The sequence below is a fragment of the Hippopotamus amphibius genome, chromosome 1 (assembly GCF_030028045.1).
Source record: "Hippopotamus amphibius kiboko isolate mHipAmp2 chromosome 1, mHipAmp2.hap2, whole genome shotgun sequence".
Lineage (NCBI taxonomy): Eukaryota > Metazoa > Chordata > Mammalia > Artiodactyla > Hippopotamidae > Hippopotamus > Hippopotamus amphibius.
The window spans coordinates 207,970,925-207,996,101 of NC_080186.1; the positions used below are offsets into that span (position 1 = coordinate 207,970,925).

The 25,177-nt window shown below is 36.0% G+C and overlaps 1 protein-coding gene and 1 non-coding gene across 2 annotated transcripts; both read right to left on the reverse strand.

The window, feature by feature from the left end:
• Positions 1–3,877: 3,877 nt before the first annotated feature.
• On the reverse strand, positions 3,878–5,919 carry LOC130855812 (cytochrome c oxidase subunit 7C, mitochondrial). The gene is made up of 3 exons (XM_057739811.1): positions 5,734–5,919; positions 4,842–4,970; positions 3,878–4,009 (listed from the first exon to the last, which is right to left on the reverse strand). Exons 1-2 carry the CDS (start codon positions 5,806–5,808, stop codon positions 4,854–4,856), a joined length of 192 nt encoding a protein of 63 aa, XP_057595794.1. The 5' UTR covers positions 5,809–5,919; the 3' UTR covers positions 3,878–4,009; positions 4,842–4,853.
• LOC130843174 (small nucleolar RNA Z39) lies at positions 4,112–4,174 on the reverse strand. The gene has a single exon (XR_009050785.1). It is a non-coding gene; the product is annotated as a small nucleolar RNA Z39 (small nucleolar RNA).
• Positions 5,920–25,177: the final 19,258 nt, after the last annotated feature.

A 25,177-nucleotide genomic window follows, 5' to 3' on the forward strand; every position in this document is an offset into this window, starting at 1 on the left:
ACTGGAATATTCTTGAAAAGCGCTAATGACTACTGTACCAGCTTAGAGAAAGACCCAAATAGCTTGTACCTATATTCAAATATAAGTTCAATAAGTCTCTCCAAAATTAACTCTAAGTTATAATTATATACTAAAAATATCTTCACTGTATTAACATAGAAAATGCCTATCTTCCTTCTGGTCTACAAAATTTTGACGGCTATGAGAACAACGTATGATTTCATAATGGATGAAAATATTTTAACTCTTTGATGTGACAAAGTATAAATCACGTAAAAGCTTTCATTATTTACTCTAGAGAAAATTTCTACTCAGAGACAGAAAAATAGAATTAACGCTATTTCTCCTCTCTTCTAAAATCAGCTTATTCTTAAATTATACTATAAAGACCTATGTTAATGGTCTTTATTTATTGGATGCACTAAAGTAAAGGCTTATTACACTTCGATATTTGGGTCCATCTTCTCAGTATACTTTACAGAACAGTTGCAGCAGGCATTGTCTTTTGCACACCCCATAGCTACCTTCTTCTCCCTTTCTATTAGAATGCTTGTTTGTCCCAGTTTCCACTTCTAACATTAAGACTTGGAAGAAAATATGAATTGCTCAAATGTAATCACTGTGGTGACTGCCATTTCCCTTGTTAGTGTTGTGTTTAGAAATGGATATATTATTAACCCTGTGTCCAAAGAGTGGTGAAGGAGTTTGCTGGTGGGCTTATAGGAAACCTTTCTTCATTCTTAAAAATAACTTGAACAGAATTTTTTCTTGCTGGATATTGTCAAGTCTGTATGGGATGCCTGGAACTGTAGCAGGCAACTCATGACAAAGAAATAGCTTACAGACAACAGGCAGTTAAGACAGAATGCTCTTTTAAGTTCACTGAATTCTATCTTTTGTTATGTAGAATATATTCCCTAATCCTTTAAGCCAGTGCTTCTCAAAATGTTGGTCTCAAACAGGACCAACAGCTACTGCCAGAATGTCAATCAATACATTTTCTTTAATCAAGGAAGGTTATCTATAAACATCAGATGGAACTAAACAGCCTGGTCAGTGACATAGTTGAGTTACATTTTGGCAGAAAATCTTAATCTCATTGAGTCTGCAACAACTGTATTATTTGGTTGGAGAACTCAATGATGTTACCTGAGAAAAATTCATTTTTCTTCAGAAAACACTTGACGCATACACCGTTCTGGTGTACAGACTAGAAAGGCTAGGGTTTGCTTTTAGGTAATTTTGTTATTCTTGGCTTCAATTCAATAATCCACTCAATAAATGTTCACTGATCATTTAATTATACAAGGGATAAATGAATAAATAAAAGGTTCCTTGGTCTCAGAAATATTACAAGTTGGTATGGGAGATAGGAAAGGAAATCAGTGATTACAGTACATGCCAAAGTAACTATTAAGCTGTTTACAGAGTGATGGAGACTTAAGTGTATTATGTTTGGGATAACAGGGAAGAATCAGCAAGGGAAAACTTAACAGAAAAAGGTGGCACCTGAGCTAAGTTAACACGTGGAGGCAGTTCACAAGAGTGGAGCTGTGGCCACGGTGAGGCTGAAACCACAGAAAAATGACTAAATGCCATGCTAAGGAGCTGTCATTGTACTGATGGTGACAGCTTATTATATGATCAGTTTGCATTCACTACCATGATTCCAGGCATTTTTGGACATGGTTAAGGTTGAACTATTTGCTGGACAGCTGGTTAGAACCATAGCTAGATTCAGTAATTGAGAAAACCAATCTAGGGACTTTCTTGGTGGTATAAGTGGTTAAAAATCCTCCTGACAATGCAGGGGACACAGGTTTGAGCCCTGATCTAGGAAGATCCCACATGCCTCGGAGCAACTAAGCCCGCAAGCCACAACTACTGAGCCTGTGTGCCACGACTACTGAAGCCCACGCGCCTAGAGCCCAAGCTCCACAACAAGAAGCCACTGCAATGAGAAGCCTACACACAGCAACGAAGGGTAGCCCACGTGCAACAACGAAGACCCAGTGTGGTGGAAAAAAAATTTAATAAATTAAAAAACCCAATCCATAACTGCAAAATGGCTTTGGAATTAATTTGAACAATTTATACAACATCCATTTTAGTTTCTCCATCTCACTTGTTTTTGAGTTAAGTACTCTATTCTACTCTGGATATTTCTGTGAAGGTATTTTTTGGGATGAGATTACTATTGGGGGGGGGGGTGACAACACTGCATGGCTTGCAGGATCTTAGTTCCTCAACCAGGGATCGAACCCAGGCCACTCAAGGGAAAGTGCTGAGTCATAAGTTCCAGACATTACTATTTAAATAGTTTCAGTAAAACTTATTCTCCATATGTGGGTGAGCCACATCCAATTAGCTGAAGGCATTAACAGAAAAAGACAGACCTCTCCCAGAGGGAATTCTGCTAGCAGATGGCTTCTGACTGGAGTATCAACTCTTCCCTGAGTCTTCAGCCTTCAGTATACCCCATTTAAGACTGTTGACCTGACAGACCCCCACAACTGCAAGAACCAATTCCTTAAAATAAATCTCTGTACAGATACACGCTGTTGGTTTTCTCCTCTGGAGAACCTGAGTACGAAAACTAAAAAGTTGTCTAGCCTCTATTATTCAATATACTTACACACTAGGAGCTAGCCCGCTGAAGGCCTTTTATGGGGATGGGGTAAACCACACTCCTATCCCGGGAGAGGAAAGGGAGGTTTTTCTCATTTATGTATACCACTCAAATATTTTAATTCAACTCAGAAAGACAAATTTAATAAATGACATTTTCTACCTACACCTTACTGTAAAATACTAGGTTCCTTTTGGCTCTTGACATATTTTAAATCAGGAAAATAAAACCATTCATTTAGGACTTGCCAGGACTTAAAATGTTTTTATACAGTTCAATGAATCTCAAAATAGGAAGAAGACTCTATTCACATTTCCTCCAAGAAAACCCAGAAGGCTAAATTTATAATTTAGCAAAGATTTGAACCAAGAATTCAAAATCATTTTATGAACCCTAAACTCTTACTCTTGCTTCTACTATCCCCAAAGGTAGAAATCATTAATGTTATATAGAAAAACTCTCCAAGAACAGAGTAACATCTGACCCATCAATGGATAATCCAAAAACAACATACAAATACATGGGATAGTTGGACGAAATCACTTAGACTAAAATGCATCCATATTTAAGTAGTTGCCAGGTGGTTACTGAAGAGCCTAAAGATACGTATTCTAGTGACCAAACTAGGATTAAAATATTCAGCAGCTAATTGCTTTCCCCTTGCCCTAATATAAAGCCCTAGGAACTAAGTCATTACATTTTAAGTGGTAAGCAGCATTTCAATACTCATAATTTTGATTCACTGATAGTTACTGATCAGAGCCATCTCGGAATAAAATGGGAATATTTCCTATATTGTCTCACATGCTATTACATTGCATTTCAAATATTCTTTCATTCAGTCTAAACAAGACTAATATTGGTCAGCAGCACATTTTATCAAGGCAAAAAGTTCAGTGTTAGGGTACAGGTCTAGAGGAAAAAATGAAGCTCTTGAACTTAAATCTGCGTAACACCACTGGTTTTCCTAATGATTAATTATCACTCATGGAGAAAAATGAATTTATTCCTTTAAAGTAAAAAAAAAACACTAAAACTTTACCTTTTTTCTACCTTAAAGTTAAAAAAAAAAAACTACAGGACAAAGTTTGCATTTCTCTTTTATAATGAATTATAGACAAATTCCTGACCCAGGAATCAAAAATTAAAATTCAGAATTTAAGACCAAGAAATAAGCTAAATCATTTACATATTAAGGAACTAATAACACAGTATTACCCAAATAAAAAGCACATCTCAATTACCATGTTTCATATTTCAGAGAAGAGGCATTAAGGATTTATGCCATGAGTTTATTTACAAACATATCTAGGATGCTGAATTCAAGAGTTCGATTCCTTTTTTCAGAGACTGCACATTTTAAAATGCTCCTCTTCATATCTGTGAATAAAAACATAAGAAACTGACATTAAAAAATCCCATTCATTTAACAGAAATATGTAGTTTCACTAACGTACTGTCTGTCCTTCAATTTATGCTTGGTACATCAGAAAGCGTTTACAGTATCATGACTTTATTCATACTGATTTGCTTCATCATATGCACCAGAATCTTTCCATGGGATAGCTTCAATAAATCGTTTCCCTTCTAAACTAAGACAAGTAAAGACTTTCTTCTCCAAAGTATATTTTGGAATTTATTTCAATCATCCCACAGAGCTTTAGTGTTGCTTTTGATGAAAATTCTGATTACAATTTAAATAAATCCTTTCTTCTCACTCAGGGAATCTGCTGATCTTGCAGCACACAAGATTTCTTAAGGTATATACTAACATATATTGCTCTCAAGACACATTAACATTAATCATTTACTAGAACTTTACCTGGTCAAACACCCAAGCTCTGGAACAAGACTGCCTGAGTAAAAATCCTGGTTCAACATCACTAGCTATGGAATCCTTAACATTTTTTTTGGGTCTCAGTTCAGGTTAATATCATCCACTCCACAGTCTTGCCTGGTAGCCAACCTGAGTTTATTAATGTAAAGTGTACCTGACAAACAGCAGCACTCAATAAACACTGGCTTTCAAGCAAAGATACATTTGTTTATAAGTTTAACTTGTCTCCACCAATGCCAAACCCACACTTAACTTCAGGAATCACAACATACAACAGTGTATTTGTGATTCGTGGGCCTGAGAGGGTGGAAAGGAAAAAAAGGAATATATAAAGGGGAAACCTCTGTAAAAATTAGAAATCCATTAATTATTTACCTGTTTCACAGATTATTTTTTAAGCAGTTGGTGTCTTACTATAAAGAAAGGTGCAGCAAAACCAGACCCAAGGTACAAAGTCATCATAGCTAGTAACCGCCACTTGTTTTCCACCGAAAATGGTAAATTCTGTTGGGGGAGAAAAAGAGAACAAAAACCGAACTCCAAATCACCTGATTTTATAAATCAAAAATAAATACACAGGAAATGCTAATTTTTACATAATCAGGTTATATACGCCATATACCTTAACACTTTTTTAAACATTATCTTTCAAATCCCATGACCCTCATCACACAAAACACTAGAAGGTAAAAAATACCTGGCTTTACGCATCATCTCTATCCTTCTACACGCTTTCTCGGCCCATTAATACTAGGCCTCGGGTAACCCTAGGCAGGTACTGCTGCTAACTATCCGATTTAACCTATTTATACTTGAGGCGAAAACCAACTTCAACCAAGGAGAGCTAATACTTCTAATTTCGTTAACTAGTTGGAAAAGACTAGCCCCACACCACAGGCCCTCATACCCTCAACTTTTTTCAATGACCTTCCCTTCGAGTCCGGTGACCTCTAGCTGGACTTTAAGCCACAATACCTGCAGCCAGGCGCTCCAAGGCCCTCCAGATCTTGAACGGCGGGGTGGGGCGCCAGGGGTGGATGGGGGAGCGCTAGGGCAAGGAAAGGCTTTACCTGTGGCTTTACCGACTCACTACTTTTCGGGACTACCGCGCGCAGCCAAGGTGCTGCACTTTCTCCCTGGTCCGTATGGGAAATGGAACGCTAGTCGGCTTCCCACCGCTCTCCACGGCCCACTGGCGGCCTTGGGGTTCAGCCAGTCGCAGCCAAGTGCCCCCTACCCAACGGAGCCAGGCCCCTTCCATACGAACCTTCCCTGGACCCTCCTCATAGTGGCTCCTACGGACCACAGAGGTTGTGAACCTCCGGATGCTTTGTCCCAACATAGCGCTGTTGGAAGCCCTGCGAAAGACGCAGAGACTGAAGGCCGAAGAAATGGCGGCAGTACAGCAAGCACTCCTCTCCTCACGACCTTGTTCCTCGGTGTGCAAGGACCGAAAGGGAAGATGGGAAATGGAGCTGAGTTATCGGAAAACGCGACAAAGCGGCGCTCTCCGAGGATTGTGGGAACTGTAGTTAAGAACACCGCGGCGCCTTGTCGACCCTGAAGGATTGTGGGGAATGTAGTCTCGCCCAGGTCCCGGGCGATTCAGAACGTATTTACCAGCAGTTTTTCTTTCAGACCTGAGTTCTAGTCGAGTTCTTGGGTCCTGTTTCTAGAACGATTTTACTGAAATTAGCGAAGCAGTTTCACCATGTGTGTTCTAGTTTATGGAAAAGGAAAATAAACCTCTCCCTTTTCTTTTTTTGTGACTATATGCTGTGTCTGTGATTCGCAATACTGGTCTGCAAGCGCTGAGAGAGATGTACATGCTCTGATTTCGTCAGAAGGAAACAAAGCGTAAACATATGTAACCAAATAATATGCAGTGCATCCTTTGTACATCCTATGCAGTACAAAGGATTTCAGAGAGAAAGCTGAGTTGAAGTACAAAGGGAAGGATTCCTGGAGATATAGAGAACTAAATAGAACTCAAACAGGGAGAGAGGGAACAGAAAATTAAAGGCCAGTATGAGCATGGCTTGTTGGGAGTGTGGAAGAAAAGCAACCTCTGATCCGGAGCCAGTCTGGACTAGGAATTGGTGTTTTCCTGCTGAACCTAAACAGTTTAACAGGACATGCACATCAAAGTTACTCTTGTCAGTGATGGCTCAAGAAAATAACATCACTATCATATATGAACATAGACAGAACGTGAGCATTGTTCAAGTCACAAAAATGACCAAACATCACCATATCCAGTCAATATGATGACTTCTGCTTCTTTATCAATTACAACCTTAACCTAGTAGGCTAGTCTTTCTTCCTCCTAAGTAGAACTTCGTAAGACAGCAACAGTCACTGGAAACAAGCCCAAATCCTGTAAGTCATGATGCCTAATTGAGATCCGCAGGGTTTCTCTAGGTATTTGGTCTCCTTTACTGCAATGAGTAGTAAACCCAGCTTCTTCGTTTATAGATGTATTCCTGGTAGTGTTTAACTACTGGGTATTGGAAGAAACTGGTCATAAAAGAAGCTGGGAAAGGAGTATTAGGTTAGATTGTGAAAGGCCCTGCTAACTTAAGTTTTGTGTTATTCATCTGTGGCAGAGTGCACATTGCTTCAGATGACATTTATACAGCAGTAGTAAGTAAGCAAAGTCAAGTAAATTTGTCTTGCTATGAAAACTGGGTATAAATTGTATGCTTTAATCTTTCTTTAGCTTTTGAAAGAGAAAAGCCATGTTTAGGCTGGACAAAAAGACAAAAAATGTAAACAAAAGTGAAGAAATTTTATTTCTACAAGTAACTTGTAATTGAGTAGAGATGCATGTCATACGTAATTGGTGTTCTCCTCCTAACTGATAGAGGATGTATGATATTCAGTTTTTTAAAAAGTCCCCATCAGTGTTTTTATGTATTAAAGGATTCTGATTTAACCATAATTGGGAAATGTTTTTACAGTTAATAATTAATATTTTCTGAATTCTTTTTCAGACTAACATAAGTAATATCTCCTGTATATTTGGTTTATTGTTACTTCTAATTCACGTTAATTGATTCTCCTCTGTGTATCAGGCTTTCAGCTAATTCCAAAGATAACTCCAGGAGAGATTCTAGCATATGGTTTTGAAATTGTCTGTCTCCTCATGGGCTCTGTGACCAATTAAAGATAGTGGCAAATTCTTTTTATCAAGAGATAGGATCTATGCCTTTTCTCCCTGAATCTAGATGGACTCTGTGTGACTATTTTGACAAAGAGAATTTGGCATGAGTGATGCTGTGCCAGTATCCTGCCCAGGTCTTACGATATTGGCAGCTTCTTTCCTGTCGTTTGAAACATTTGCCCTTGCAGCCCTGAGGTTTATGTAAAAAGTTTGACTCCTCTGCTGGAGAGATCTCCTGGAGGGTACCCAGGAATCCACCGAAAAATGTAGGGGGTTGGCTCAGGTGTCAGGTATGTGGGTGAATCTATCTTGGATTCTCCAGTTCAGTCCAGGGGCCAGTTGAATATCACTGAGGGACCCCAGTCAGTGCTGTGTAGAGAAGAGTTGCGCAATTTAGCCCTGTCTGAAATGTTGATCTACAGATTTGTGAGACATAATTAAATGGTTGTTCTTTCAAGCCATTAAGTTTGAGGTAGTTTGTTATGGAATAGTAAATAACTGGAACAAGAACTGCTCAGCTGAACCCATCAGCCTCCAGAAGTATAAAAGAAAATAATAAATTGTTTTAAGTTGCTAAATTTTGGGGTAATTTGTTATAAAGGAGTAGAAACCTGGAATAGGTATCATACACTATTTCTTACACACATAGCCTAACAATCTAAATTCAGTCATAATGGCTGGCAAAGAAAATGCAAATCATCCTTGAGAACTTTTTGATTCAGTATGATACTCTTTTGCTATTAAATGAATTTTAAGAGAAATGAGACATTTCATGGATTGGAACAAAACAGAAACGATCTTTAGGGACACGAGGTTTATTCCCAAGTTGTATTTTAAAAATAAAATCCAATTATTTTAATAGTGAATAGGGTGTTTATCATACAGTGAGCAATGTGCTTTCTAGATCTACATGAATCTTTGGAGACTAAAATTATATTATATAGAACAATATATCTAAAAATTAAAGTACAATATTTGTCATGTCTCTCAGCAGCTACTATATTAGATTTTTAGGAACTAGGTTAGAGTTTACTTAAAAATAAATGGTTTACTGAAGACATTATATGTTTCTATCCTGCACTGAAAAACTCAAGTTAACAAGTTTCTTTTGGTTTCAAGTTTTTAGAATTTCCTGCTACTGTAGAATTAAAGTCAGAAAGCTGTGTTAACTTTTTTTAAAAAAATTTTTACATTTGTAGAGGGGAAGAAAAGAATGGTTTTAGGAAAGGAGAAAATGTGATTCCACTGAGGCAGTTAGGGTTGCAAAATATTCTGCCAGCCTTTTGAATGATTTAGTGATGACCAACTGGAAGAAAAATTTCTGCAAAAAAACCCCCACAAAAAACAGCATATGGGATCAAGCTGTGTATTGTACTTCTTCATCTTGCTTAATTACTTTTGAATACCATCTTTTCCTTCAAAGCATTTCCTGTTTTTCATTCCAATGTGATTGCTTAATCTCAATGAAGGTTTAAGGATGATTCACTTTTTAAAGATTAATTTGTAGTTTAATTATTTGTCATTGAGAGTTGCCAAGTATAGGTAGGTACATTTTCACAAGGTGAACACAGAAACTAACATTTCTCAATTTGAAAATCACTGATTGTATTTATATTTATGTTCCATCTCCTTCTTGACTTAACTTGCAATGATACTTGGTATTGCTTTGACCAGGTTTCTTTAAATTCACTATGGCATTTTCTGCTTGTGTCTATAACTGGAATATTAAATAGTTTCATTCATTTATTTTACGGAAACATAATTTAAATGAGGGAAGGAATTCTGAAAATGAATGTAATGCATCATTCTAAAAAGAAATCCTTTTTGTTAGAAGAAAAACTTAGATATTTAAAGTAAACCAAGTTTCTTACATTACATAATGGTGTTTTGTAAAGAATTGTGCAAATAAGGACTATCTGGAAATCTTTGTTTATAACTAGGCCCTTTTTTGCTGATCAATGTATATAAAGTGCTGCTATATTTCTACCAGATTCAGGTGAGATTGCAGGAATCTAATCAGAGGCACTTTGTTCCTCGAGACAATGGACTAGCAACTACATGGTTAACACAGTCCAGAAAGATGTGTTTGTTTATGCTGTAACAGCTTTTGTATTTGGCTTTACAGTTTGGCTTTACAAAAAATGGGGTTTCCTTGAGAATAATACTTATGCGCTTTGAGTAAATTATTAGTGAATTCACCAAACAGTTCTTTTAAACATTTCAGTTATAAAATTATACAAAGTGGGTTAGGTTTAATTTCCAGTTCTCTTCACATCCCTCAATTAAGCTGTACCCTCACCAAGAGCATTTAAAACTCTATCATTGTCCTTGAATTGTGCTCAGCATCTTCTTATCACTTTGTACGAAGGGATTTTATAAACAACAGACTTGTGAAACTCATTGCTGGGTTTACTGTGAGGATTTTTTTTCTTTGAAGATGTGTTTCAATATATTTCATGGTGTCATTTTTATGAGGACCCACAGGAGAAATTTCTCTCTGGTCTTAGAACTGAAATAAACATGCTTCTCCTGAGTAGCTGATTTGCTTTTGCCTTATGAGTGCTGTGAATAACAAACTTTATTGCGATTTCTTCCTTATACTGATTCCTAGAAAGCTTAGAGCCAAATGTGTGACCTATCTTCAGTGGAGACTGTGAATGTATTTTGTGTACTTTACTCCTAGCTACCTCTTCTCTTCTTAATTTATTTAGCTTTGCTTCACTTTTCTACCCAATTTTATTTTCTCTTGTTATATAGTATGTGTCTTTGTTCTATACCTCAAATGTTTTCTGGAACAATATTAGCATGTAAATAAGCTAATAGATCATAAATGCTCCTCACATAGAAAGTTGTGGTAGTGTTACTTTATCAATTTTTCTCTCTGCTTTATGGAACTTCGGCTAGGTAAAGTAATTAAAGCTAGCTAATGTAACAAATGATCCCCAAATTTTAATGACAACACAATGAAGATTTATTTCTCACTTACGTCACAATCTGAATCAGATGTTCACCATACAATCTTCTGTTTGGTAATTGTAGTGCCATCATCTTCTTGGGCCTCCACTCAATCCTCTGGATTAACCCTGCCTGCCACCATGCTAAGGAGATAGAGCTCACATAAAGGCCAGTCAGTAGGTGGCATGCCTACTGACATTGTATTATCCAAACCAATCACATGCTACCACCATTAACCAAGCCAATCGTATGCTACATAGATTTCTGTGTGTCTGAAAGGAAATTGGAAATGGTTTGGTTGAACACACAGCATCTCCTCTACAGAGATCTTCTAGTTTCTTGCTGGAATCTTACGGAGTGCCTCTGCAAGAATTCAATATCCAGTGGTTATATATTATCTTGGGACTTTGCTACAGTGATTGCAAATCATCCTAATTCTTCTGTAATTTCCTGTTCCTGCACATTTCCCCAGAGTTGTACACTCCAGGCAATATACAGTACCTGGAATCAGAATGCATTGGGTTCAAATCCAAGATCTACCCTAACTGTTTAGCTTTGCGCAAGTTGCATGACCTTTCCTCATCTTTCAAATGGGGACAGTAATGTTACTTACTTTATAGGGTTGTTAGAAGGTTGTTCGGCTGCACCCCTCAGGCCTGCAAGCCTTGTAACTGCCCAGCCTCAAAACCAAAGAAAGCACCCAGAGATGGAGACAGAAACATCAACAGTTTATTGGGTAGGGGAGCTTATAAGTTCTCAGCAAAATGTCCTGGAGTGACACCCAACCGCAGACGGCAGGAAGGACAAAACAGCAATCTCACTACTCTCTATACCGAGTGAGAAGGAGGCTACCATTTATAAGGGAGAATTGATGTCAGGGAGGCTCATCAGTTACCAGGGAAACCAGCAGCTGCAGCAGGGGACAAGCATGCAATCGGTTTACTGTTTAAGCCCTAAAATTAAGAGGATTGGATAATCATGTGAGTAAAGCAAGGCCTGGTCGAGTAGGGGATGTACAGGGAGCAACAGAACAGCCATCCTGAGTGGCCTGACTATACAAAGGGTCAATTGAGGTATTTGCTGCTTCAGAGCGTTCAGTTTGCAGATGGCCCAGTGACAACCCCCTTTGGTGGATCCTTTTAATTTTCTGTTTTTTTCTCAATAGATGGGACCTTGGAATATGTAGGTCTGAAATATTTTTTAAAAAGCTGATGCACTAGTATAGTGTAAGCTCTCTGACAGCAGAGAATTGTTTTTTGTTGTTGTTGTTTCCTCATTATATGGTGGGAACTCTGGGAGCTTTAGGACCCAGGGGCCATGGGCTTGGCGGGAGAGCAATGTAGCTGGGCCCAGTTGTTATCTATATGTGCCTGCTTACTCCACAACTCCTCTTAGAAGTTTCCTGCCTACCTCTGTTACTATGTAGCCCTTGTAACTCTAAGAAAGGCCCAGAGGCCATGAAAGAAGAATATCCAATCAAATCACATTCTACCTTCCTTGTTACCTTATTTGGGGGACAAAGAAAGCCTAATGTATAGAAAGTTAATAAAAAGGTATGAAAGAAATTGCCGTGCTTTGTTCAGGGCTCAGCCTTTGGATACTAATCTGCTGGGCCAGTGCCAGCACAAATAAATGCTGCTTCCTGCATATAGCCTCGGTGTTTTGCTTCATTCTGTAAAATCCTGCAACAATCACTTACGTGTCGTCCTAAGTATCCTCCATAAAGACACTCAATGAATGAATGCTGAAAACAATGAATAGTGTAGTAGTTTGAATTTAAATGCAAATACTATGTTTTGAGTTTGAGATTATGACTTAGTTTTTTAAATCCACTTTATTGAGTTACATGTAATAAAACATGTTTTGAGTGTCCTGCTCAATGAGTTTAACTGTATACACTCACTAAGCAACACCACAATTAAGATACAGAACATCAATCGCTCATGATTTACCTGTAGCAATATACTTTGAGGATTGATTTGTTAATTACCTATGAGCACCCTAATCCTTGATGCACAGGTATTCTCAATTAAAGCCAAAGCTACACTCATTCCTATAAAAATAAGCCTTATTGCAGAAATTCTCAACAGGAGACTATTTACATTATGGAGCAGATAATTGTTTGCTGAGGGTGATGTGCTGTGCATTATACAGAATGCTTAGCTACATCTCTGACATCTACCCACTAGATGCCAGTAGCACTACCCCTCCCAAGCTATGGCAGCCAAATATGTTTCCAGACATTATCAAATGTCCCCTCTGCTGGCAAAATCATTCTAGGTTGAGAAACCACTGCCCTATGGCCATCTCTTCAGGACAAGGTGAGACAACAGAACATACACTAGTCTGAACCAATGCTTTTGCACTTGCTAAGATCCATTGGCAGAATTGTTATGCTTCATCCTTCTCAGCAAGGTAAGGCTCAACTAACTTAGGATCGTGCATTCCACTGGCATATTGCCTACTCTCTTCTCTGCCACCACTGTGTGCTATCCACTGCCTGTAATGTCGAACATTTATAAGCTTTTATTGATCCTCCCCTCTGTTCCACACTGAATCCAGGGCAGATGGAAAGTGGTATTAAAGCTTGCTTTTGTTTTATTCCTACCTTATGAATCTGTGTTCTCTGAGACCCACTCATTTAGAAGGTAATGAACCTATCCTTAGTTCTACCTTTAGAAATAGACAATTCGTTTTTAATTCAATGAACACATGTGCTTAGCACTGTATCTGGCAAGTAGTAATGCTCAATACATAGCAACTCTTATTACTTCCATGCCACTGTTTTGCAGTGCTACTGCTATTTTCCACTTGTTTCCTTGTACTAAGATCACTCCTACTTTCATCTTACTTGACATACTTTCTCTGTATTAAGCTTTCATATTAAGGCTATACAGTCTATGATCACTTGTCCCAAAGATACTTAGTTCTCAAGACACCCAGGCCATCAAGACACATCTACCCTCCTGGCCTGATCATGTTCCTCAGCTTTTGATGTAAAATTAAGAGAAAAAAATCAGCTCCTTAGGAAATCCCATCATCATTTGATTAGGAAGGAATGACTTTCCTGACTAGAGCCACAAGGAAGAACATCCTCTGAAGGGGAAAAAAACCCCAGAAATTCTGTCTCTGATAGTTTCCTCATTTTCTCACTATTCTTCCCTGGAACAGCTATGGAACTCCAAACTTAGACCTTGTGTACTTTTTGAATAACAAAGGTGAAAAGAGCATTTGTTTAAAAACACCTACTACAGTTCATTAAAGGTAGATAAAATATTTTTTTAAAAAAGAATATAAACTTAAGGTGTGAGTGGACACGTCTCTTACTCACCAGATGAGGAAACCAGAATAAGGTTCATTTATTATGAGGAGGGGAAACAAAGTCATATAGGAAGCCTTGAGATACAGGACTATTAAAGAAGTGCAGCTTATTATTATTATATTCTGTATTATTAGCAGAAGTGTAGATTATTATGAACTTGGAAAAATTTGTTGAAGTTGTTTTTAAGCCTTGATTTTGGGTTCTTGTAGCATAACCATCAGCAAAAACTTGGATTTTAACACTCAATATCCGGGATTGCAAGATCCAAAATTCCTATTACTCAACCTATTATGTTACCTGGAATTTTCCAGTTTTTTCAGAAACTCAAAAGCTGAGATTTTTTTTTCCATTCTTTTTTTCATTCCTTATGTAGAAATCCTAACCTGATGGTAGGAAGTGACGGTAGAGGGTAGGGCTAAAGGCAATTTATGGTTAATAAAAACAGGTGATGAATTAAAAGTGATTTCCCCAGAACCCAGGTTTTTACTACCTGAATTTGAAATGACTGATCTGAGTTATATGCACCTCTGAGAGCAGACTTGGGTATGTATTAGGAATGCAGACCACCCTGGCTTCAGGGGAATAAAAAATTCCAATACTTTTCCTATCATTCTCAAGAAGAAAGTAAAAACTTTCTTTCTGATATTAGAGACAAAGGCTTATATACATATTAAGAGAAGTAAGTGTTTTATTTAAATTCACAATCTAAGGCCTTTCTAGAAGGCAAGATTACCTAGGGAAGGGGGTATTGACATCTGGAAGCAGGAAGGGATTAGAACAACATGCAAAAGCCGTATGCGTGGTTGTGTATTTAAACAATTCTGAGGGTTTCTGATCCCTTGTTTTCTCTTTGTGACCAGAGTTTTGTACACACACATTTCTTTTGGCTATTTGTGAATTTATACAATTGACCCTATACTCTAAAGCCATGGCCAGTTAGGATTTCTGTTCCCAATAAAAATAAGCTATCTTTGGGGATTCTCAGTGTGAACTGTATTTTGGAAATTTCTGCACAGGGTGACTCAGTCTTTGTTTATTTTTAAAACTCCAGGATTATATTAGAATAGCCTGTTTTCTTTTATTAAATATATGTAGATATTTGTGTTTAATTTACTTTTTCAAAGATTATACAATCACATGATTTAGTAATTAAAATTTTAGTTAATTAGTTAAAAAAAGAACAACATGCAAGGTGAAAAAAGATATTTGCAGAAACTGCATAATTTTTTTTTCTCTTTCTTATACAACTATGAAAATTTGGTGGAAAATATACAGATACAGAACTGAAATCACTTTACAGCTTTCAATAAGTTGGAATTCCACAAAAAATTACAGAAACAAGTGTTAAAGATTAAGAATGCCAAATTTAAATATATCAGGAAAATAAAATGATAGATAGTCTGAATCATAAAGACCAAATAAGTCTGACATGGTGATTTGATAAAAAGAATCATTTTCCCCAGAAAATGCTACCTCATATTTTTAAGAATATGTAGTATATTACTTTTTGGTTACAGTATACAAAATGATTTTAAGGGAATAATGGAATAATATTGAAAGTAAAAAAGTAACCAAAGTGAAATATAGGGTTTAGGTCAGATCTTTTCCTTGTGAAATATATGGATAACTGAAATAAAGAAATAGATTTTAGCACAGCCTTAATGCTCCATTTCACTTCACTTTGGTGCCTGTAGAAATAAGCATATTTTGAATTTTTAATAAAAATTTTAAAAAATGACAAAAATTAAATCTAAAAATTTATTTTGAAAGGGGAAGTGATCAAACAATGAACACGAGTTAGTTTTTCTTCAATAGCATACAATATTTTAGGTATTTATTGATAACTAGCTAATTTTAAAATGAGAGTATATAGAAGGTCTCCAGTTTTATCTAAAATTTGTTAACAGTGCATAGATTTTCTCTGAATAACAATTGGCCTATAAGATGCCAAAGGTACAGTTTCCAAGTTCATCAATTTTCAGTTGCTAAGTAACAAAGGATGTTGCTTAAATTTGTTTGTTCCTTTTCAAATTTTTTTGGTAAAATCTGTACTGTGGTTTTGAAAATAAGATGGGCTGACAAGTGCTTCACTACTGACACAAAAAAGAATAGAATATGACATTTTATTAATCTTATTCAGCCTAATATTTTACTTAAAACAAATATTTCCATAAGTAAGAGGTAGATTTTTTTTTAAAGTAAGAAATGGATTAAGTAATTAAAGTATGAAGGGACTGAAGAAAAATCTCCCAAATTATACAGCCTTAAAAAAATCAATCCCATTATATTATTAAACGAGCACTGGTTTTAGGCAGCACAGTGAGAACAGAGAGGGAATTGCAGTGCTTCTTTTGAGCTTACTTTTATGCAACAAGAGGGTAGAAGAGAACGTTTTGGAAGATGTTCAACATTTAATTACCTTGATTCCGATTTTCCCTAAGTGTGAATACTTTCAACCAATTGAATTCAAATGCTTATTTTATATTGTATAGTACAAAGGACATGTCAGAACTAATAAAACATGTAAATGAAAAAAGGAAAATGGCTAATATTTCTTAGCATTCTCTTTCTCTTTACCAGCACATTAAAAAATGCCCAGTTTGCTATGTTTGTGAATATTCTTGCCTATGTATGCATAAATGGGACCAGAAATCATAAAGAATGATGGATGTTTTTATTGGATTTTAATTACAACTGTGTGTAACTTTGAACTATAAAATAAAGAGATTAAGCAGAAAATTAACCATGGTAAAAAAAGCAAGATTGTTGTGGTAGAAATATGTTCTACCTGCTAGCAATGCAGATTTCAGTTTTTCTTGCTGATTATTTAATTCTGTTTTCTAAGGATAAAAGAGATATAGATGCAGACATACAAGCTACAGCCAAAAATAACTTTCAAGCTTCTGAGACCACTGGTCTTCCCAGCCTAGTAGTCTGTCTCTGATAACGACAACCTAACACTTTGGGGCAGCACATGAATGTGGTTCTTCAAAATCAGAATATGCATGGATTTCATCAGTGAAATTTTATTGCAGAGTATATCTAACTTCCACTAGCATAATGAAATGGTTGTTTACACCACTAAATTTGAGGTAGGTTTTAATGCATCAGTACATAACTGGAACAGAATGAGGCACGGTCATTGATTTTGGGATCAGGCAGTAGGCTTGTGTCTTGGTTGCTACATGACATTCTGTGTCTCCTGTCCAAATTTCATTCTTTTTGAAAGAAAACCAGTCATATTAGGCCCATCCTAATGGCCTCATCTTAACTTGATTATATCTGCAAAGACCTTATTTCCAAATAAGGTCATATTCACAGGTACCAGATGTTTGGACTTCAACATATCTTTCAGGAAAGCACAATTTAACCCATGACAATGGAGCACCAGAAAAACCGAGAGGATCTGGCCAGGGCACCAACACCAAGGACTGCAAGATCTTTCTAAGTTCCCAGTTTCCTCATGCATTTGGTCTTTAAATATACTGAATTATTGGCTTACTGAACAATTTTCAGGTTGCAATTTTCATATCTTTCAATACTCTTCTTGTCTAATCTATGTCCATTTCCCTCTCTGCTTGGTGAAAGTCTCTTCATCTTTAAGATTTACTGTCATATCCTGAGGGCAGCCTTCTCTGGCCCCGCAGTCTCTCTATACCAAGTCCATTCCAGATGAGCTTGTTTATTAATTCAGTCAAATAATTTTAATTTTAATTTTAATTATGTGGCATAATGATAGATACTAGATATGTTGCTAGGTTATTAGGAATACAGACCTTAGCTCTAAGGAAAGTCACAAACTAGTAGAGGATACAAAAGATAATTAAAACAAAGTTCGATAAATGATAAAGTGGTCATAGCATGCTATGGCGACTTAGAAGAAGCCTAGGCAATGCAGAGATGCAAGGGATGACAGGAGTCAGGAAAATTTTAATGCAACAAGGATTAACATCTTAAATGCACAAAATAGTTCTAAATCAGTCCTCTAATGAAGCACCTATTTTTGACTCTAAAAATGTTCTCTGCTAGATTCTTACCTGTTTAATTAATTCGTTCATTGAATCATTCATTCATTAAATTTGACAGTTATTTCTGGATTGAGGCACTGAGTTAAGTTCTGTCAGACATATGTCTGAGCTGTTTTAAAACAAACACTAAGTATAGGTAATGGAATAAAATATACTTACCTTCTTTAAAGTTAATGGAGCAACTTTCTTTGAACTGTTGATCAAGCTGTATTTATCTATAATTTATTAGCTTCCTAGAAAAAATTTTTGTCAATCTGTAATTTGTATATCTCAAAGCAGTCCTTAAATATTCTAAAGGTAATTTTCCTAAACAGACATTTCAGAATGCCTGCAATTAGAGTTACAAGTGATGATTGTCTGCAATAGTAATTTTCTTGTCTTAATGGAAATAAGCTGCTCATTACTTTTAAAAAAGTATGTCAACCATTATTCCTGTTTAGAATGCTGCCTTTTCTCCATAAACTGATAAAATACTCAACTTTCTACTGACAGTACAGTAAAATGTAGGAAGACACCAGACTTCAAAGACTGACAATAAAAATCCACGAGTTTTTTTTTTTCACACTGAGTTTTGATAGATTGGTTTTAATATTATTACCCTTAAAATAGCAAGTTTGGGAGACAAAAATGTTTTACTTTTACATTTGTCAGTCAAAGATTTACATGCATTCATATTATTAATACAAAGAGATGCATCATATTTCATCAGTTCATCCAATTTCTTTTATAATACATAATAAAAGAGTAACTTTAGTTGACGTCTCCTTACTATAGCCATACTCTATATGAGAATACAATAAGAACGAAACAGAAATATTAAGTTAATTGGTTCACAGAAAGAGTGTTAGCTTTTTCTTTCTAAATCAATCTAGAACAGGGTTTGGCAAATGTTTTTTGTTAAATGCCTTTTATAGGCACATTAAATAAAAGAAAATGATATACTTTCCTTTTCCGTTCTTTCTTTGCTTATTTTTTAAAGATGACTTTTAAGAACCCTGAAATGCATGTAGGTTCTACAATAGAAAAGGTTTTCAGCCAGGCCTTTCTGAAGGAGTTATTATGCTAAAAATAGTCTTAGTTGTCTGATAGGCCAGCTATTAAACCGCTTTGTGAGTGTCAGCACTGGCTTCTCCGGGCTCATTTTGGGCATGTGAGAAGTCAGTTAGTGGTAACTGCTGCAGGGTCTATATATTACTAGCCACCGGTTAAAAGAAACCACTAAGACTATAAGCCTGGATGTGCCACTCTGCTTCAACAGTATATCCTTCTAACAAACCTCATCTATCTAATCCAATGAGTTTTAACTGTAAATCTCTTTCTTTCTTCTTTCCCTACCTTTTTTCTTTTCTTTTTTTTTCCTTTTTTTTTTTCTTGAAGAAAATGTTTTCGTGTGTTATTAACAGGAATTCATATGTGGTATGGTGGAACAGTATCTCAGAAGGTCATCAGAATGTGAGACTGCTTCCTTGGGAACATTTTTTGTGCTGCTGTTTTAAAAAATAGTAATAATTAAAATCAGTTGATGTTAATAAATATGTCAATGGGAAAGTGAAAAAAAAAATGGTTCTATTGTTCAGGCAAGGAAATCTGACCTTTCCAGGACACTGACTGCTCAAAGTTACCCTACAGGTAAGTGGTGGGGTCTATATGGGTTTTGAACTCAGTTTAACTTGAGAGCCCAGGCTTTTAAATAAAAACATATGGATAGATGAATGGATAAAGAAGATGTGGCATATATATACAATGGACTATTATTCAGCTATAAAAAGGAACGAAATTGAGTTATTTGTAGTCAGGTGGATGGACATAGAGTCTGTCATACAGAGTGAAGTAAATCAGAAAAAGGAAAACAAATAGCGTATGCTCATGCATATATATGGAATCTAGAAAAATGGTACTGATGACCTAGTGAAAGGGCAGGAATAGAGATAGAGACATAGAGAACAGACTTGAGGACACAGGGCGGGGGAAGGGGAAGCTGGTACGTAGTGAGAGAGTAGCACTGACATATATACACTACCAAATGTAAAATACGTAGCTAGTGGGAAGCTGCTGCAGAGCACAGGGAGATCAGTTCGATGTTTTGTGAAGACCTAAAGGGGTGGGATGGGGAAGGTGGGAGGGTGGCTCGGGAGGGAGGGAATATGGGGATATATGTATACATATAGTTGATTCACTTTGTTGTACAGCAGAAATTAACACAATACTGTAAAGCAGTTATACTCAATAAGGATGAAAAAAAACCCATAAGAAAGTTGCAAGTTTACAAGGAGAGAAACTTTAGTCCTGCTTTCATTATTTCTTTATTATAATTTCATTATTTCATCCCTTCATCTACCCTTTGGGGCTGGCTTCAGGGTAGAGCCATTTTACTTTCACATTCTGGTATAATTTCATGTCAGAAAGTGTGTGGATATTAGGAGTGCAACTCCTACGCTAAAAAATCTGAGAAAATTTGGTCACTAGGCACTCCGTTAAGCAGATGCTAATTGTCCCTCATTTTAATTTGTTATTTATATAGTTAGTAAGGATCAAAATAGTTGGGTATTATTAACACTCAGGTGGTAGAAGAAGGAGCAAGTCATAATCTGTTGGAGTTCTACAACAATGATTCTCTAATGCCTTTCAGTTAGAGTTCGTAGTGAAGAGCCATTTCAAATAGTTTGGTACCTTACATTCATCAGCCCTGGAGTGAGGTGAGAGGGAAGGGGGTGGGAATCCATTATTTTAGCTGCTAAATTGCCCCTTTTTGACCACAGTCTCATCTATAGGGCCAAAGTTTTGGATGAAGAAGTGTTCTGTGAACCACAAATTTTATCTAAAAGAATTTTCCTCTCAAAACCCAGAAACCTGCCTTTTTAACCTGTCCTGGTTCTGTCCTGTTAGGGCATGATGGAGCCACCAGCATGCAAATATTTTCCATTAATTTGCCCCCTTAAAAAATTCTCCCTTAATTCAATATTTCAGTGTTACTACTGCCCTGTTTCTCTGCTTCAGTCCATAAACTTTTTTTAAATGAATTTATTTATTTATTTATTTATTCATTCATTCATTCATTCATTCATTCAGTTTATTGGCTGTGTTGAGTCTTCTTTGCTGTGTGCGGGCTTTCTTTCTTTCTTTCTTTCTTTCTTTCTTTCTAGTTGAGATGAGTCGGGGCTACTCTTCACTGCAGTGTGCGGGCTCCTCATTGGCATGGCTTCTCTTGTTGCGGAGCACAGGCTCTGGGTGTGTGGGCTGCAGTAGTTGCAGCACATGGGCTCAATAGTTGTGGCTCATGGCTCTAAAGCGCAGGCTCAATAGTTGTGGTGCACGGGCTCAGCCCCTCCATAGCATGTGGGATCTTTCTGAAGCAGGGATCGAACTCCTGTCCCCTGCATTGGCAGGCAGATTCTCAACCACTGTGCCACCTAGGAAGCCCAGTCCATAAACTCTTTAAAATCATTGTCTTCATAAGGTATCTCTACTTCCTTATCTATTATTTGCTCCATCTCATTCTATTCCATCTATAGCACTCTACTGGATCTTGTCAACATCACCAGTGTTCTACATTTTGTCGATTCTTCTCTTCATTTTTCTCTGGTCACTTATCGTCTTATTTGAAAGTAGTGCAGGATCTATTTCACCGTTTCCTTTGTTCCAAGCTCTTTTTTTTTTTTTTTTCCTTTATCTTAAAAATACTGTTTCTGGCTGTTGAGTTAAGAATGACTAGAAGAGGGCCAAGAATGGATTTTGGGAGACGTGTGTGAAGGCTCTTGGTGATAGTAGAGTTTGATGACAGATAACAGTAGATTGGATTGGGATGTTCACAATAGAGATAAAGATAAATTGAACATGAAAATGGTATTTAGGAGGTAAAGCTGGCAGTTCTTGGGGACTGATGAACTTTTGTTCAGTTTTGAATATGTTGAAATTGAGGAGCTCCTGAGACATCCAAATAGAGATATTGAAGAGATGTTGCCCATAGTGGATACAGACCTCAGAGAAGAATTCTGAGATAGAACTGATTTCGAGCATCATCAATTTAGAACTGATTTGAGGCAATGGGCTTGGATATGAGTGATCATTTAAGGACAGTAGGGTAACTTGAAAGAGAGGAAGAAACATGCTATAGCCTATAATGTATTCTAGTTCTTCATTCACTTAAAAGAATGGCTACAGGGTAAGTCTGGATATATAGGAAGAGACAAGATAATAACCCTTGGAGTTGTTCTTTTTATTCTTTATCCCATGTGATATATTTTTCTTTCAGATTGTGATGAGACAATGTAGTTGAAGGCACACAAGCAGTAGATTTTGTCACACCTGTCACTCTACTTTTAATAATACATTTCAGCAATAGCAAAGTCTTGCATGATGTATAAAGGCAATATTCAGTATAATAATGCTATATTTGATTATGATGATGAAGTCTGGTGTAAATATCTTTCTCCTATTTTAAAAGAAAAGTTTTGCTACAGCTATGAAATTCATTTAGTGCTTTGCCATTGTCTGGGAACATCCCATTTATTTTTTCCCCTTAGTTGCTTTTGAAATGCTTTAGCTTTAATGGTTGAGGTTGCAGTAAATAATAGTGTTTCTTTGTACCCTAAACAAATAGAATTTTTAAAAATGTTTGAGTAAACATATAAATCCACAGTGGAAAACTAAATAACGAAATGTATATCATCCTTGCATTGGGAAAAAAATAATATATACATATAGAAAGTATGCTAGCTTTATTATACTTAGAATCAGAAAATGAAAAACATTCTTCATAAAGGTTGTTATATGAATGGTATCTTCTTAATAGTCTAATAGTAATAATTTATGTGGATTATTAAGCTGTATAACTTCATTGAAATATTCTTTTTACATGTGGAGAAAAAGATGTGTGTAAACAAAGGAAATAAACCAGAAGCATTTTAGTAAACTTAAATGTAGGAAAACTACTTAATTACTCTGAAATTATTCTTTTGCTTGAGTATCATCTTTTACTAACACACATTAGTCACTTTTGTGAACAAAAAAGGAAAGCAATTGAATTTATTCAAGTTCTTGTTTTTTAAGTAGAAAGAATGAAAAGAGCTTCCATTCATCATTTAAAGTTAATTTATATTTTCAGAGCATATTTGATAACTGGAGTTTCCAATTTATCTTTTTGAGAAAATGATAAATACATTACAAAGTAATTGATGGCAAAGAAACTTTCCTTTGGAATGCATCATAGAAAAATTCAAAATGCAATACTATGTTTGTCTTTCATTTGTGGTAGATATAGCCTGGAATTAAGAATTTCTCTGGAAAAATACAAATGTATTGGGAAATCTATTTTTCAAAAATGTTTACAGAGATTAATTTATTACACACCACAAATAAATCTGTATTAAGCTGATATCAATATACTCAATACGTGTAAACTTCAAAACACCTGAAACATCCCCTATTTCCTATTATTTTTAATGAAACACTTGTACAAACCAACTTTACTGTTAATGAAATCATAAAGTACACACACTATTCTCTTCCCAAATGATGTCAAATGATGCTTCCTTTTTCTTACATTATCTCTTTCTGATGACAATTTTCTGAGATTATCTCCTGAGTGCATAATACTCAAACTAAAACTACCACACTGAAAATTTTACTTCAAATTTTACCTTTGTGACCCTAGAACCATTCTGAATTGGACCCCACATCTTTCCCCTGCAATCCTAGAAAAGTGTTTAGGGCCTGGACTGTTAAAGAATGATTTTGCTGACATTCTAAGGATGATCTTCTCACTGAAAACCCCAAATCTTTATTTTCTGGGCATGCTCTCTTCCTGGAAATGTATATCGTTACAGAAAATATGCATTCATCTCAGGTGTGTTATGAAGCTAGACTAAAAATCAAATTGATTAAGTTTGCTGAATGGTATGTTTCTTTCCTTTTGGTTTGATCTGAGATTTATTTTCTCATTATTCTTGAGCTCTGAGAGATATCTGTTTATAATAGAAAGTAAGTTTGACACCTTAGTAGAAGGTTTACTTCTGTTCAGGTCAGAACTAGACACACATGATAATTTAGTTGAATTGAAGAAGAAATTATGGCCTTCTTGCTCAAAAATGACTACCTGAAATCAATTAAAAAAAAAAAAAATCCCTGTCAGCCTGAGTTACTAAACTCTGTATATCCTGGCTAGATTGCAGTTTTGTTTAGCTCTGTAAACTACACTTCTCCCCACTACTCCAAGCATTCCCATGCCCTCATTTCTCTTAACACCTACTTCACTGACTACACACACAATTTACCCAACAAATTAAATAAGGTGGTCTTACTTCATTTCATGTTATTTTAAACTAGTTAGAAAGTAGCAGATTCTGACTTCTCTACTAGGAGTTTAGAAATTATGTTACATACTGACATTTAATATTTCAAAGAATTTCTGATTGAAGTAGTTTTTATTCTTAAGTCTGAATATTTCATAAAATTGAATGAAATGACAGACTCACATAGTAACTATATGGACAAATCTATGTGTCCAGTTTTTCATTTATAACTTGGAGGAAATTCATGGCTTTAATCAATGGAATATTCCTAATATATAGAAAACAGAATGCAGCACAATGTGTAGTGGTGGATTAACATTAACGCCTTCTAGCATTTTTTTCTTCCTCTAGGAATTTCCTTTCAGCCTCTGTACATTTTTCTAACTGGTTGTTTGCATTTTCTTATTAATTTTTAGATTCTTCATGAATTTCATTTAACGAGTCTTTGTCACTCATTAATAACAAATATCTTCTAGTCTGTGTCTTTTTTTTTCAACTTGTTTTGAGATGATTGTAGTTTCACAGGAAGTTGCAAAAATAGTACAGAGAAGTCCCATATTTCCTTCACCTGATTTCCCAGAACACAGCTATAGTACAATATCAAAACCAGAAAATTGCCATTGGTACACTGTGTATAGTTTTATATTATTTATCAGATGTGTCAATTTTTTGCTACAATCAAGAGAGAGAACTATCCTATTAACACAAAAATCTCCATCATGCTATCCATTTATGGTCATACCTACCTCTCTTTTCTCCATAGTCCCTAACTCCTGGCAACTATTAATCTGTTATCCATCCGTATAATTTTATTTTGGAGATAGGTATGTAAATGGAATCATACAGACTGTGGCTTTTGGGGATTAGCTTTTGCAACTGAGCACAATTTTCTACATAGACCGTTATGTCTTCTGTAAATAGTGGCAGTTTTACTTCTCCCTTCCCCATTTGTA